Source organism: Colias eurytheme, chromosome 18 (genome assembly GCF_061535395.1).
Source record: "Colias eurytheme isolate Ceu_HAF_F1 chromosome 18, ilColEury1 Martin Lab GWU primary, whole genome shotgun sequence".
NCBI classification, from domain to species: Eukaryota; Metazoa; Arthropoda; class Insecta; order Lepidoptera; family Pieridae; genus Colias; species Colias eurytheme.
The window spans coordinates 5,025,915-5,043,052 of NC_142997.1; the positions used below are offsets into that span (position 1 = coordinate 5,025,915).

The 17,138-nt window shown below is 32.5% G+C and overlaps 1 protein-coding gene across 4 annotated transcripts; it reads right to left on the minus strand.

The window, feature by feature from the left end:
- Positions 1 to 1,059: 1,059 nt before the first annotated feature.
- Positions 1,060 to 12,976, minus strand: flfl (serine/threonine-protein phosphatase 4 regulatory subunit 3 flfl). 4 transcript variants are annotated; one of them, XM_090112794.1, is made up of 10 exons: positions 12,915 to 12,976; positions 12,107 to 12,521; positions 10,430 to 11,365; positions 9,919 to 10,111; positions 9,055 to 9,197; positions 7,947 to 8,122; positions 7,231 to 7,421; positions 5,982 to 6,164; positions 5,240 to 5,343; positions 1,060 to 3,733 (listed from the first exon to the last, which is right to left on the minus strand). In XM_090112794.1, the coding sequence occupies exons 2-10, from the start codon at positions 12,401 to 12,403 to the stop codon at positions 3,614 to 3,616; spliced, it is 2,343 nt and encodes a 780-aa protein (XP_089968920.1). In that variant the 5' UTR covers positions 12,404 to 12,521; positions 12,915 to 12,976; the 3' UTR covers positions 1,060 to 3,613. The 4 variants fall into 4 exon arrangements, with proteins under 4 accessions (XP_089968920.1, XP_089968916.1, XP_089968918.1 ...); XM_090112790.1 differs by having other exon boundaries at positions 5,213 to 5,343; XM_090112792.1 differs by having other exon boundaries at positions 5,213 to 5,343; positions 12,846 to 12,931.
- Positions 12,977 to 17,138: the final 4,162 nt, after the last annotated feature.

Here is a 17,138-nt window from a genome sequence, read left to right on the forward strand (position 1 = left end):
TGTAAATCAAAATATTTTTTTATATGTTGGATTCAGTGTAACAAAATACAACAATGAATTTGATTCAGAATATTCGCGTTTTCACAGTACAAAATTAACGATTTTTTAAGACACAAGACATTTTCGTATTTACTTCACATTTTTGCGGAATAATAATATATATAGATTTTTAATTTTTGTTAAACATTACACAAATTATATCGAATAAATTAGTTAATAGAAGAGGATAGATATATATTATACTATATTTTTTATAATTTAAAAAATAATTTCCAAAATTTCACATCCCTATCGGAAGGTCTAATGGCTTAAAGTTATTTTTAAATATTATATTTAACTGATATGGTCAAAACAAATACTATGTAGATAGATTCTAAGCACATTTGATACAAAAATTTAAAATACATTATACATGTTTTTTACATGTTGTCATGTATATTCATTTAATTGATACTGACAAAAAGCTGCAATCTGTTATTAGTTAACATTTTCCTAATTATGATATAATATTGTATCCATTATAACGCGAAATACACTTGGTTGAAATACAGTACACTGTGAGAAGATAGCTTTTTTGTATAAAAGTTACCAACTTTTTATCTATTTAACAGTTATGAATGTATTTTGAAATCTTTTCGAAAGCAGTTCCAAAGAACTAAAGGAAATTTAAACACTAAAACTACAAAATCTCCTCTTCAAATCGATAACCAAAATACATTCAAAAATTTGAGACAAGTTCAACCTTTCGTCTTAAAATATTTTAGACAGTTATGATGCCATTATACGCAATAAATAATGAATATAATAATTCTACTTTTGCGTAAAATTTTCCATTCGTTTTTAAGAAACTACCAGATTCGCACTATCCTTACTTTCTTTAATTTTATCCAAAGATTCAAGTCTGTTACAATTCTTCTGTTCATTTGAGAAGAAAAATATATCGTTGGGTGTAAATGCTGTAGATGTCGTAACAAATTAACTTAAAGATTTCGAATAAATAATGAACCATGAGCACTGTCCTCACTCATTTTGTAACGCGATAAATAATAACACATTAAATTCAAGATTTACTATAATAATAATCAATAAAAAAATCACATGTTTTTCACATTAAATTTATACACTATTTCATTATTAAACAACTGTATGTCACAAGTGTCACTATGAGTTTTACTTCCATAGATTGCAATCGTACTGTAAAATCAGCCCTACACAATATTCATAAGTTGATAATCTTCATCCTATATGGACAGTAAATATTTATCGTTATTAATAAATTTATTGATTATGTGCACACTTTCATCGCTACGCGTAATGAAGTGAGCGTAAACCAATTAAAAATGATATAAGGCCCAAACTTTATGAGTATTTAAAACAATGCATTGACATTACACTAACTCGTCTTCTTCTCTTAATTAATGGCTCCACCCAAAAAGTAGGGACTCCGCCAATATCTATACATATAAAACTCAAAGGTGACTGATATAGTGATCTATCAACGCACAGCCCAAACCACTGGACGTATCGGGCTGAAATTTGGCATGCAGGTAGATGCTAGGACGTAGGCATCCGCTAAGAAAGGATTTCCCGAAATTCTTGCGGAACGGGGAAAAACGGGGATGCGCGTACAAAGTCGTGGGCGGAAGCTAGTCCAGTATATATGGAAAAGAAAGGACTCAAATTTCAGTCAGAATTGTAGGGTTGTGGCATTTAACATTTGGAACTGAGTGGGAATATGCAGACTACACTTACTCAAAATATCATTTAAAAACAGATAATATTAATATCTGATTATCCATTTGTAAAAACAATTCCCATCGTCAATGTACTATTATTAAATACCCATTTAAGTATGCAACATTTTAATTTCCTTTCTAGAATTTAGTATGTTTCTCAATATGCAAGTAAAGTCACTTAGAAAGCCATCTCATATAATTTATAACAAAGAATGGCAATAGTAACATTACTTGATAAGAAACAAGCCTTTATAAAATTAAATATCGACACATTTACAGTATCATATTATCACTTCATTTTATAAAAATGTAAGTGATAGCACGAGACAGACAACATCTAATATGTATTAAAAATTTAATATTCTATGTTACTAACTTTTGCAAAAACATTAGTATACTGTCCAGTGAGGATGAAGAAAAACTTAAAAATCAATAAATTTTGAAACTTTAGATAATTCTTTTCATTTACACATTTAGAACTACACATAAATTTTAGATTTAAGAAACATATCAAAACAAGCACAGCATTTGATTTAGGGTTATTGTAATGTTTGTTTCAAGACTTCTCTTCCATTCAAGTATCGTAATTACATTGAAATAAAACTATTTTAATAATCATATGAAACAAGCTATTAAAATAATTTTATTTCTTCTCGATCGTACGTTTTATTGTAAGTTAAGTTATGGTATAGATCAAACAGATCATCTTTACCTTACATAATAAATTAAACTGATACAATAATGGGGCACTTCTTCCGATATTATTATTTTGCAGTATATGTCTTAAAGAAAAAGTAACCATTGTAATTGTGCAGTATTACGGCTTAACAAATTCACTACAGTTTAACAATTCCGTTGTAATATTTAAAAATTAGTCTAAGAAATTGTTGGTCATTTAGTGTATTCCCTTAATAAACATACATCTATACATCCATTCCGCATTCACTGTATTCCATTTTTCTAACAGTAATATATTTTAAATCCCACTCATATTTTCTTTGTACTTTAGTCGATTACAATTCTTCGGAAGAGTAACCTAACCGTTTAAAAATGTCACATTAATACATTACATAACCAATATTTGTTCTACATTCTCATACCATCCGGTTTATACTCTACAATGTATGAAAACTTTTCATACATCAACTAATAATAATGCAACACTTAAGTGTCACTCGTATTTACATTATATAGAAAGCATAGCTATATATTGGTGTAATAAATAAAGTATCTGAAAATTACGGCCGAAACCGTAACCAACTAGGGAAACGATGACGTCACAACCTCGATTTCGATTGGTTGATACAAACGATCCTAGCGCCATCTGTTCATTATGCTTCGCGTGTTTCTATCGAACATTTACTAAACAAAAAAGGTATCATTAATCAAAATTTACACATCTAATAAATGTCCAACAGGTGCGCGATAACGTCGGCCGCAATTTTCAAACATAACACACTCTTTTACATTACCGATTATCATAAATAGCCGCTGGACCGATGCTAGATCGGTCGGACGCGGCGCAATAATAAATATAATATAATTCTGTAATCGGATACGTCGGCGTAACGTGAGACAATCGTGTACGGGAACATCGAGAATATAGGCAACACATACTCGTACACTTATAAAATATAAAGGGCTTACGTAGCATCCGTAGCACAGGTCAGGCGAGACGTGGTCGCTGGGGGGTGTTATATTCCTTGAAACGTGCGTGCGAGGTTGCCGGGCGGCGGTGTGAAATCGCCAGGCAGGCACTGCGCGAGGTTGCCGGGCGGGCACTACGCGAGGTAGCCGGGCGGGCACTACGCGAGGTTGCCGGGCGGGCTTTACGCGAGGTAGCCGGGCGGGTATTACGCGAGGTTGCCGGGCGGGCACTACGCGAGCCGCGGCCGCTTGGCATCACGTTCCTCGCCGGGCGCACTCGACCCGCTGCTGCTGCCGCTGCCGCCGCTCTCCTCCTCCTCGTCCGAGTCACCGTCGTAGTCCACCAGACCCTGCGAGTTATATGTAGTGCATTACGTATGGGGAACATTGTAACAAGCGAGAAAAAAGTGGTTTACGTTAAATTGCACACACACATGAAACGAAATCTATACTAATATTATAATGCTGAAGAGTTTGTTTGTTTGTTTGAACGCTCTAATCTCGGGAACTACTGGTCCGATTTAAAAAAAATTTTCGGTGTTAGATAGCTCATTTATCGAGGAAGGCTATAGGCTATAATATATCATCACGCTACGACCAACAGGAGAGGAGCCACGGGGGTGAAACCGCGCGGAGCGGCTAGTGGATGATATTTTTTTATGTACATTGTACACTGCTCATGTTGTGGTATTGTGATATAATGCTTCATTGGTTTTAACACATAGAAGTAACAAAAATAACTCTGAATGAGAACATTAAAACAATGTAATTTTTTCCAAATTACACATTTTTATAAAATGTTCGAAATAGTGGTTTATGACAAATGACAATGAAGGAAACTAATTATTTGTTTCAGTAGTGTATAAAAATTTTAAATGATTTAGGAGCTTATTTGAGAATGTATAATTCATACATTTCTTATCATAGATTCATATAGAATATAATATACCAAATTAAAAATCATAAAGGCATGATATTAATTAGCAGCAACAATTTGAATTATGTAAGTAAGTGAATATTGTATGAAAAGCTTCATCGTTAGCAAAACCACATAGATCGTTTTATATATACACAAATGACAAGCAAATAAAATACAAGCTAGAGGAGCCTGAACTGATTTTAATTCAATAATAAAACACCCAGAATGAAATAATTTAAAAAAGAAGATAATCGTTCCCGAAGCGTTAAAAAGTAAATAGGCAATTCCACCCAGTGGAATCTGCCGTAGTACGTGCACGCGTTCCCGAAGCGTTGCAAAGTAAATAGGTATCTATAAAACCCGATCAAACAGTATCTGTCATAGCGCCTCCCGAAGTTCCCGAAGCGTTGTAAATTAATAAATAAATAGACATCTATTAAAACCGACTCAACGGTATCTGAAGCGTGGTAATGAAGCAGGTATCTATTAAACCCTGGTCGCGGAAGAATTCTAACCAATACCCGCGGCCCCATCATTAAAGCGGCTCGACGGAACACAGTGGGGTTTTAGTCGGTAAGAATCCGACATAACCCACGGCTCCTTCCCCGGGGGCCGTGGGTATCTTTGGAAGATTTCCCCACTAAAAAAAAAAAGACGGGTTGCACTCCGGGAGTGCCGGCAGAAATGAAAACTTGATTATTAACGTTGAGCATGTTTGATATCAATCCGTCTTACGCTTTTTCGATCAGGCCACGTGTCCTGACGCGAGTTTAAGATTTTATACCCAATGCCACTAAAGAAGTTTTCACTTCAAAAAAAAGGTATCTATTAAACCCGACCCAACAGAATCGGCCATAGCTTGTGCCCTTGTTCCCGAAGCGTTGCAAAGGGTGGTAGGGATCTAAATTACCTTATTGAGTAATCTGGGCGTGGATACCTGAACGTCGGCGTGCGCCGGCTTGGCGGCCGCCGTCAGCAGCACGCGGCTCGGCCCGTTCACGCTCTCCGCGCTCGTGCACACCTTCTTCTCCACTATTTTGCCTGTAATCCACACTAATATTATAAATGCGAAAGTAACTCTGTCTGTCTGTCTATTACTCAATCACGCCTAAACTACCGAACAAATTTGCATGAAATTTGGTATGGAGATATTTTGATACACGAGAAAGGACATAGGCTACATTTTATTGCGAAATATGTACCACGGGCGAAGCCGGGGCGGACCGCTAGTTGCATATAAACACATTATGTTTTTATGCACTTTGTATTAAGGGATGATTTTTCAGTCCTTGCTTAAAACTTATTCGTCAAAATATAATGTATAAAACTACCATTTTAAAAACGTATTCTAATTGCCCGTATTTGACAGTTTACGTGACATTTTCATATTATCGTGTAATACTTTATTGGACAGATAAGTTTTATCCAAGCATTGAAAAATCGGCCCTAAAACGAATATAACAGTAAAAAAAATATAATAATAATGAAAAAAGTAAAATACATACGTACATTACAGGCCTGTATGCTTTACAGAAGGCCCATGTACCTGCAGTGGGAAATGGGCTGATGATGATGATGACGATGAATGTGACGCGGCGCTCCTCGTCATTGAACCACATCTTCACATCGTCCGGTTCATGTACCAGGATCACATAAACAAGTTACAAATAAACCCGTACCGATCGCGTCTAGCGCGTGATGCGCGTGCGTAGCTGGCGCATCTAATGGTGCCTCGTCCTCGAGCTCGTCCTCGTCGTTGAACCACATCTCTTCCTCGTCGTCCGGCTGCCGCGCCTCGCGTCGATATCTCGTACGTAATAGAGATGGTACCACCGCTTCCGCTACCGCCACGCTGCCGCTCACTGGAATTTGTGGGGTTCAGTTATTATTGTGTGTACTAAATTCTTATTATTTATTTATTTGAAAACAACACAGCTTACAGTTTGATTATAAGAAGAATTATACAGATTATAAGAAGAACATGGCTACTAAATTCTGTAGACCCTTGTTAAACCCTTGTTGGGTTTATAGAAATTTAAGTGTTATTATTCAATTACTAGAAAACACTTTTGACACTTAAAAACATAAATTATAATTTTGCTTTGTACAGTTACAGTTACAGTGCAATATTTCTACATAGCCCTATGGAAAATGTTCAGAAATAACAATAACTTTGAATAAAACTAAAATAATACACTAATCATAACATTTTTTGACACTCCTTGAATCTGTTAAAATTCTTATTCAAAATTATAAATAAACGATACTATTTATTCATATTATAGACACTGGCACATATGGCCATTAAAATAAAAGTATTTTAATTTAATTATTTTTAATTTTTGTATGAAAAAAACAATCTGTAATTAAATATTAAAATATTCAAAAATATACAAATACAAAACTACAATTTAAAATATTTATAGAATCAGGTATGATAATAACTTTCAAAACTGTATTGGTCCAAGTGGATATTATGCACCTATAAAAAACGTGTTTATGGCCTTCAATATAAATACAATCATTTATTTGGGTCAAAGCTTTCAACTCAGTTATAACTGGTTAACAAATCAATGAACAAGTTGAACCAAAGTGCAATCTTTATAGGTTTTTGTTAATTATATTATTTGCTAGTAATTAGGGCATTTTACGACTTCTTGCTTTGTGTAAACACGTAATTGACTACTTACCTCTTGGTAAATATTAATGTCATGTTTATTTAGTCGTTGTAGAATTTATTTTTCCTTACATGTAAAAATTCTCTGCATGACCGAAATAATGTTGTTATAATGTTATTTTTTTATAAATAATCTTCAGTGTACCAACTACTTCAATAATCTTACAGGTTTTTTAAACTATTTTTCGTGTTATTTGTTGTTGTTACTATCACTATAGAAAAATGCAATTTCTCTACTATATCTCACTAACCTCTATCTCTCTCCTTGAGTTTATCTTGATGTTGATCGTATCGCGATTTTAACGTTTTAAACGTTTGCACATATTCAACATCCTCTAAGATCTTCCCATAGTTTTCTACGACATGCGAACATAGTGATTTGATGTCTTCCAGTTTGATGAATTCAAATAATTCTAATATAGCAGAGTCTAATAAATTATATCTGTAAAAACAAAACAGAAAATACATGTTTATAAAAAAAATAGTTTTAAATCATTTAGAAAACAAAATTACTTAATAAACTTAACCAACCAATGATTCCTTCAATTAATCTATTTTTAAGGATTTTATGATTAAATTCAGTAATAATGAATCTCATATATTTATCAACAACTGGGTAGGATACTAAATAAACATAATTGTCCTATCATTTTTGAATGAAAACCTTTTTGCTTATGAGCCAGAATTATTTTTTGTCTAGATAAAATATTACTTCAACTAATTCACTAGTCAAGTATTATCAATAAATATTAAATTGTTATCTAGCTAGTCTATTTTAAGTCGCAATTTGTTTGCCAGATAATACACAAGGACTAAGTTAATTGATCAATACTATAACTTATTTTTCTTTCCGTATAAAACAAAAATTATGAATTAAATTTTATATTATATTATAGTATAACTTATTTTTATTTTGTTAAAATAAAATAATTTGAAACCAGAATAAATTTTTTATTTCTTTACATACCTTCCATTATTCCTAAGGAACGCATCTATCACTGGTGCAAAGAGGTTGCCCTTAATTATGTAACGGTTGTAGTATTCATCTTTGAGTGCAATGATTTTCCTCATGAACCTTAGTGCACCCAGGACGAGGAAAGTGTGCGTGGATCTCATGAGCACTAAAATACGCCGTAGGAGATCCTGGAAACAATATTAATATAAATTTTAGCAAAATATATCCATAATTCTATGAAAACTTATGGTTATTTTATAAATCTTTATTTATTTAGCACTAGCGGTCCGCCCCGGCTTCGCCCGTGGTACATAATATTTACGTTTTCTCTACATAAGAACCATCCTCGTACTTCAAGGAATATAATAAAAAAAGAATAATCGAAATCGGTTCAGCCGTTCTCGAGTTATGCGCTCACCAACACATTTTGCGATTCATTTTTATATATAAGACTAGCGGTCCGCCCCGGCTTCGCCCGTGGTACATATGAAAAATAGATGTTGGCCGATTCTCAGACTTACCCGATATGCACAGAAAATTTCATGAGAATCGGTCCACCTGTTTCTGAGGAGTATGCAGACTAACATTGTGACACGAGAATTTTATATATAAGATTAACTACTGACAAAAAAGCAACAATTATGTTTTCACAGAAAAACTGAGTATGACAATGTAAGTTGTAACTCACTCACTTGTATGGAACAAAACAATGTCAGATTTTTCTTATTATTTCATTTCAATACATAATATATTTCATTTATGTTAGATGGTACTGGATAACTATTAAGTTAAGTAGATGGAATAACTAAGTGGATTAAAACTTATTCATTACATCTTTTTAATGTCATACATTTACAGATAAGTAAATCTATACAATAGATAAAACTCAAAGGTGACTGATATAGTGATCTATCAACGCACAGCCCAAACCACTGGACGTATCGGGCTGAAATTTGGCATGCAGGTAGATGTTAGGACGTAGGCATCCGCTAAGAAAGGATTTCCCGAAATTCTTGCGGGAACGGGGAAAAACGGGGATGCACGAACAAAGTCGTGGACGGAAGCTAGTAGTTAATAACTTATGCATTATGCCTGAAGGAAACTCGACTGTTGAACATACCTTATTTAATATACATGTCTTGATATGGTAAGTGTGATGTTCGACGCAGAAAGCCAGGAGTTCTAAAACTAAGCCCAGCAGCTGCACAGTGTGGTAGTCTTCTTTGAGAGGCTTCTCCCCTGTTGTGTTATCTAATAATGGTGCTGTAATGTCAAATGTTGTTGTTTCAATGACTCGTTTATTATGAGAGATTAGTATAACTCAAGAAGCTTATATCTAATACACTGGAGATTTCAGTATGAACATTAACTTGTAACAAGAAAATATGACCTTGAATGACCCCTTTTTTATCCCTTTCACACCTAACTTTGCAAGTGGGTGTGAAAGGGATAAAATATAATATAAAAAAATAACATTACAACAACATTATTTTATATATGATATAAGCTTCTTGGTATAACTGTGTTCAAATTATTCGAGATTAATTGCACAAAATGTGCTGCGTCATTGCATTAAAACTTGACAAATAAACAAGGTACTATAATGTATTATTAAAATGTATATTATAATATTTCTTCAGATAAACTAGTAAGTAATAACACAATATGTTGCAATGTATTACCTACAACCATACAATAAGCAGGTAAAGATGTAAATGCTTTCATATCTGTTTCCTACAAATTTTCAGTTACTACTTATTTACACTTTTGTTTCAATTGTAAGTCTTAATAAATATTCGTTAAACAATTCAAAATGAATCAATGACTCAACTAATTTATAAACACTCCTTATTTATTTCATATATTCAAAATTGGAAGTATCATTATTGTATATAAAATATAAATAAACACACTATTTACTATACTGAAAAGTTAAGTCATTATTATAAAAACCAGACTTATAATCCCTAAAAAATATACATACCTATTAATGTCTGTATACTATGTTTGTAAAAAAAATTAAGGAAGTCGGCTTTTTCACTCTTATTTACTGATGCAAGCATACTCTCTGGGTCCAGGAGGATGCGTAATACACCCATTAGTTGCACAGCTCCACCCAATTCAGGGTCTCGATCCCTTAGCATTTGTTCTATCACAATATTTAAGAGCATCTGCTCCTAGAATAATTAAGGATAAATTAAGTATCTTAAAGTATGTAAGAGCAGATTATCTCAATAACTGTAATTACTCAATTACTCTATGATTTAATAAGGTCAGAAAACAAAACAAAATTATTACATTACGGAAATAAAAACAATTTGTTACATTAAAGAACCTATCAATTAATAATAAGAATCAAAACTATGAGTTGGATGATGTTTTGGTCCAATAAAAATCATGTGTATCTTGAAATTTGCATTATGCATTAAAAAAATTTGAAGTGTACAGACATACATAAAATTTTAAGTTATTAATTGACATAAAGCATAGTTTACCTCTTCCGTATTACTTGCTTGCTGTAAAGTATAATCCCTTACAACTGATGGTGAGAACTCAACTATATAAGTCAGTATGTCTATAGATGCAGTCTTGGTCTTCTGATCATCTATACTTAGTGTTATTTCTAGCGCTGGCAGGATCCCCAATGAAACTAATGTTTTATAAAAGGCATCTTTGTCTTGTGGTTGCAGATTTTGTGAAAAATTACAAAATTCCTTTAAAAATAGAACTAAATCTCGTCTCTTGGGGTCAGGGGTCTTATCATCCATTAGTAACTTAAATAAATCTGTAAGAAACTTGTCATCCTCTTCTATTTGTTTCACTATCTCTACTTTATTGAAAAATATAAAACTGGACAATGTGCTTAGCAGATTATCTTCAAAAACTGTAGGTGTCGGTAATACAATATCTTGTATGTACTGTACTCTGTATGTTTGATGAATTTTGGCGAGTAGATCCTTATTTTTTATAGGAATGGCTTCTCGGAATTTTGCTAGCTCTCTTAAATATTCTCTATGTTTCTTGGGCTGAGGTAAACTAGGATCATATTCTAGACAGCCCACTACATCAAATATAGTATCATCAGCAAACATTGTGTCAAACAGTGTGTTTTTATTGAGAAGGAAAATGCTTTTAAATATCTCATACAAATGATGCAATCCTTCAATGTTCTCAATATCTTCACACATATGAAATAGATTGAGGAGTTTTTTTATATAGTGTTGAGTTTCTAATGCAGCTGCCAATTTGTCTTTCCTCGCAGGTGACACCAGACAACTGTTGACCAACTCACTTATGTCTTCCAAACGACCCATTTCGCATGCCGGCAGCTCTACTGGCTGTACATTATCAGACATATCATCAAACCTTTCATCTTCTGATTCTTCTACTATGTCCTGAGTAATTTCAACAGAAGGATCTTTTCCTTGAACCTATAAGAAAGTTGATGTTTTAAATCAGTTGAGTTTTGAAATAATTACAGTCAAAATCTGTTATAACGACATCGAAGGGACTACTCATATTGGGTCGTAAAAACCGATAGTTGTAACAACGGATTTGAGTTTTCTCCCTTTCTTTCCAAACGGTTAAAATTGTTGAGTGTGATACACTTTATTGTTTGCCAGGTAGCTTTGAAATAATACGCGATTTTTCTTCGATATAGATTTGTTTTATTTTTTTGCGACATGTTACAATTATCACAGTTAACTCAACATTATGTTTTGGTGTGCCTTGTGTAAAGATAAGTAACAAACTGACTTAAGAGATATGACGAAGTGAGCCTTCAGGCATGTGCTTTGTTTCTAAGAATTACAAAAGACCCTAAACTTTGATTACTTTTACGATAATAGCCATTGACTATTATACCGTGCCAGATGTGGATACAGTTACCTATTCAAATTGTTTACAATACAGCTGAGCCGGTTGTTCTACAGATATAATACTCCGAAAATATTAACCAAATGTGGTTGCTTAATGCGGTATGTCGTAGTAAACAATGTCGTAAAAACCAATGTTTTCGATAAGGCGGTCATATAACATTCAGCCAGGACCTTTGATTTTGGTCAATTTAACCGGTATGTTGTTCTAAACGATGTCGCCATAAACGGTTTTGACTGTATTATTAATATATACAACTCCTAAAAGTAATGATGGAAATTTCCAATCATGCTTACCTGACAAATTTTTTCCCATATTTCATCGCAGCCCGCTTTCTCTTGAAAACTTAAAGCTAAATCAAAATTATCCCCTTCTGACCATACTATTAAAGTATCTTGCTGCTTTTGATAGGCTGTATCAGGTTGTATTTTGCTTTCTAACAATAATGTTCCATCAGATTCTGCTCTCACCAATAAGGAAGTGCCTTTCAACCTTTCTACATAACAAGATGAAACATGGCCAGTTCCCCTATCATCCCACTGCCGGTCAGCGTTCAGAGCGTAGAGCTTCACTCTTCGTCTAGTGTCAGTCATTATATTCAACGCAACTACAAATATGTACTCAAATTATGAATCACGTATTCTGGCGCTATTCATATGCACCGTATTCTTATATTATTTAACTCCCATTGGTAAGAAAACATATAGACTTCTGCAACAAAAATACTTTTATATTGTACACATAACCACTAAATATTCATATAGAAAAATATATATACATAATTACTCTAATTACATTCGTCTCTCGATTCTTCACAAAAACACAACATTGTATAACAATATATCTACGCATACGTTTAGACAGTTACGTTTACTGATAAGTAGAATTGTAAATATCAATTGAACTCATTAAATTTTCGTACAATGGAATCGCGAAATTATCGGAAATTACAAACAAAACAATACAATCCGTAGGACTTTCACTACACTTTTATAAACCACTATAAAATTAAAACTTTATCATGAACTGCATTACCATACTTAATTAACGCGAAAAACAAGAATTTACCGGAATACACATTACAGAATCGTCAAATTGACGTACCTTCAAAATATTAAAACATCAGATATCGCCATATTGGATTCACAACAACGCTTCGAAATTTGGGGTTCTCAAATTAAATTTAAATATGGCGGCGAATTCAAATTGCAAGTAGTCTTAACTCTAATTAAAATTCATATTTAAATATTAAAGAATCGATGAGCGTAATTATTATTGAGTATACTTACTAGACATTTAATTTTGTTAAAATATATTGAGTAAAAAGGGGACTCAAAACAAGACTGTGTTTATACAGTGATTATGTAAAAAAGGGGTTGTAAATATAAAATGGTATCCCTATTTCATAGTAACCAATCATTAAAACTATCAGCTGTGGGATAGCCAATAGTCGTTCGAGATGAATTTTGACAGCTTACTTTTAAATTACCATATTCAAAATAGATTCTTTTTCTTTTTATTTGATAATTTTTAACACTTAGGTTACCCCCCTGGGGGGTAACCGGCATCTCTTATAGCAAGCTTATTATAACATTACTATGTCTTTTCGTACCGTGACACCCTTAACGCAAGCTTGTTGCAGCGTTAAACTGATTTTGTTTTTCTAGCAATTTTGATGACGTCACTCGTAATAGTTCACTCAATTATTGGGACCGGTGCGAACTGCGATCTATTTGACAATTTGACAGTTATCAGATAATAATAGAACTTTACATCGGCTTGTTCGAAGAAAAGGCTTCAAACCTTTTGATTTAAGAAGAATCGTGTACCTAAATAGTAAACAAGTGCGTAATCATCACGAGTCCCTATGAGATATGGGGGCATCATATGAACAATTTGAAAATACAATATAACCTACAGATTTATCTGTGTAAGTACCATACCCAATGCAAATCTATTTAAAAATACGTCTGTTTATGTACACATTCTCCACTTGTTATTTCTCTGTATAATAAAATGCAACTCTACAGTTTATTCCCTAAACATAAATTTTATCTAATACTTAATGTAAATCTATAAAAGATTGTTTATTATTTCTTCATGATTCAATATATTTCATCATGTTATTATTTACCTATATAGAATATAAGACTATAAAAGTAAATCTACACTGTTGTTAAGGATCTCATTTAAGAGAAATAAAACCATTATTTATTTCCAGATTCTACAATCAATTCCGAGCACTAGGAATAAGATTACCCAGAGTAACCACATGGAAGCATTGATAGTATTCAAGAAGCCATAGTGCCAGCGCAACATGAATATATTTTTTTCAATAGGAAGCAATATCATACTTTAAATGTTTAAGTGCAATAAAAAACATTTATAAATCCAAAATCTTTATTTAGTCCTTTTTATTTATTTATTGACAAATCATTTGCTCCTTTACTTCTCTTGATATCATTTATATAAAAAAAAGTGATAAAACATGGAAGTATTCGAAATTAGATTCAATTCTATTTAGCTTAAATATTTATTAAAAACAATTAGGTAGATATATATAACTCAAATCCAAATTTGTAAGTAAATAGCATATTAAAAACACCCTTGATTAAAAAAAATTAAGTTTTATTTATAGTACCAGCCTTTAAAACTTAAAATGCAATTAACAAAAACTTTATATTTACATCACAATGAATAATTCCTACACTAATAGATTAATGGTATTTATATTTTTATTTTAAATTTAAATCAATTATTGTATTTGCACAATAAAGAGTAGATAAATAATTTAAAAACTTGCAGCACTTATGTATACTTTTAATTTCATTTTTATTAAACTTAAATGAAAACAATGTAGGTACTATATTAAGGTACAATTAAATTTTTACATTTTTAGATGTATGATACAAATATGAATATTTTAAGTGTAGACATGGTGGCGCCTGCCCCAACTTGAAGTTCTCACTACCACATGATCATCTCCCAAGCCGGTACTTCCTTGTTCAATGTTTGGGCAAGCCGGCAATCAACACAACTGTGAAAGATAAATTGGACTTAAACTGATTCTTTGTTGCTTTAAAATTTAATAAGTACATTTAATATGTTTACTTTTATTATTAAAGGGCTTGTCATGGTGTATGTAAACGTCTAAAAAGAAGTTTTTTAAACAATGTCGGTATGGTTTGTTAAATACCTTATTTGTTAATAATTTTTCAAGTATTTCAACGTTTTAGTTGTTTATCTTGCAATTCTTAATATTGTATTAAAAAAAATTAAATGTGTAGGTACAATGCCTTAGAAAACTTTTAATATAAGTAGCTTCTAACCAAACATAGATAAGTAGGTTTGCTTATAAATTAATATACCTAAATATTTACTTTTGACCAGCTGCTCTAGTTTTTGTGAACTCCCAAATCATTTGCACTTATACTTTCAGAGAATTCTATCAACTTCGTCTCAGCATAACTTTTAACTCGTTGGGAGTTATTTATGTACCTTTGTCTTTGTAACTTCAGGGTCAAGGAGCTTCGCGCACTCTGCACAATGTTCTGCTGCAAGTTAAGGTGATTGCAACGATCTGTTCCCAGCCAATATCCCGCTAGATGGCGCTGAATTCTACATTTCTAGTTTATTTGAGTTTTTGCGTAATTGGAATAGTCATCAAACCTAGGAATAGTCATGGCGGTTACTGAATATTATATTTTATTGAAATATGTTATATCATTGCCTTAAAATCCACCCAATTCGGTAAAATTATGCGTTTTAACATCTGTCATTGCATACAGGGTCGTTTACACACACAGACGTATACAAAAATGATAAAGATTTAACTCTAGATGGCGTGAATGTAAAGCGCGTCACACACGGTGAAGATACTACCTATAATATTTTATCTAATCTAGTAATATTTTATATTACAGTATCTTAAGGTATCCGGTATCAGCGTTCTGACCATCATTTTTCTTTTTTCGCTGTAGAACCGCCATCCTGTTACAAATGACCCACAAAGGAGAATGACCACGGGTGGTATCGGTAAAATTTTAGTTGTGCCACGTATTCGTTATATTGTTAATTCCTATTTGTATTTATAATGATCATATGTATCAATATTAAGTCTTAATTAAACCGGATAAATTGAAATAATAGTAAAAGTAAAAGTTTTTCTTTTGAAACATGTATGAACTTTCGCATTAGTAGGAAGTAGGATTGTTATAAAAATAAAAGTTATATTTGTTGGCGTAAACTATTTTATTGTAATTTTGGGAAATAAATAATGTCAAAATTGATTACCTACAATAAAACGCAGTTTTATTTTATTACCTACATTACACTATTGTTTTTTTTTTTATCAAAACATGTATTTGAAGTAGCAAATATGATATTATGCTGATCCAAGCATTTTCACTCAAAACTAATATCACTAATGATTTGTAAAAGTAAATTATTTCAAAATACATTTCATAACCAACAAGTAAGAATAATTATTCATACAACAACAAATCAAAAACACTATTTACTATGGAAAAAAAACCAGGAAGGTGAAAAACATATTTACGATTTCGATGCACTCGACTTTTAGTAAAATAATAGGTAAAAATATTATTATGGTTTTGATCACAGACATATCTGTGGTTTTGATTTTAGCTACTAGTATCAGAAAGCTGCGTGTTCAATGCACGTCGGGGTCCCACAACTGTGGAGGAAGGAAGGTAGAATACCTCCATCGAATAAGTGAAGTTTCTCGACATACTCGATTTGCCGGCCGGCCTCAATGAAGATTGTCCGAAAGTTGTATATGTGCTCTGTAACGAAAAAATTTCGCTAGCGCGATTCAGAGTGAGGTGTCGTACAATATACCTAATGAAGTTTTTCATCTTTTTATTTTACTGCAAATACAAAATAAAAATTAAACAATGGTAATGTAAATTCTAAACAAACTACTACCAAAATACAATTAGAACAAAAATCATTTGACTTGTTTATTTCACCCAGAGGCCAGAGGCGGCTCGTGACAAAATTGTATACCTAGGTGTTCACTTGAAATAAAACAACGAAAATACAAGAGGTAGCGTTCGGGATGATTTATTACAAAAAAATGAGCACCACATTTTATAAATGTCTATAACACTAAAAATTACAAAGTACAGGCTATTTCAAAACGAATTCAATGACTAGGTATCAATAATTAGTAAATCACCGAATTTGCATTCGCGAGCGTAGGTATCCATAGTGTTTGTCACTGACGGTCACTGACCTCTATAACTTATAGTTATAGAGGTCAGTGGTGTTTGTTGTGTAAACATGTATGTATTTGAGTAGTTAGTA

Coding starts and splice junctions, on each gene's coding strand:
- flfl (XM_090112790.1), bottom strand. CDS start 12,403: ATGACTGACACTAGACGAAGAGTGAAGCTCTACGCTCTGAACGCTGAC. Junction 10,112..10,429: donor AAGCAAGTAATACGGAAGAG/GTAAACTATGCT, acceptor TAATTATTCTAG/GAGCAGATGCTCTTAAATAT. Junction 5,344..5,981: donor TCACGCGCTAGACGCGATCG/GTACGGGTTTAT, acceptor TGTGGATTACAG/GCAAAATAGTGGAGAAGAAG.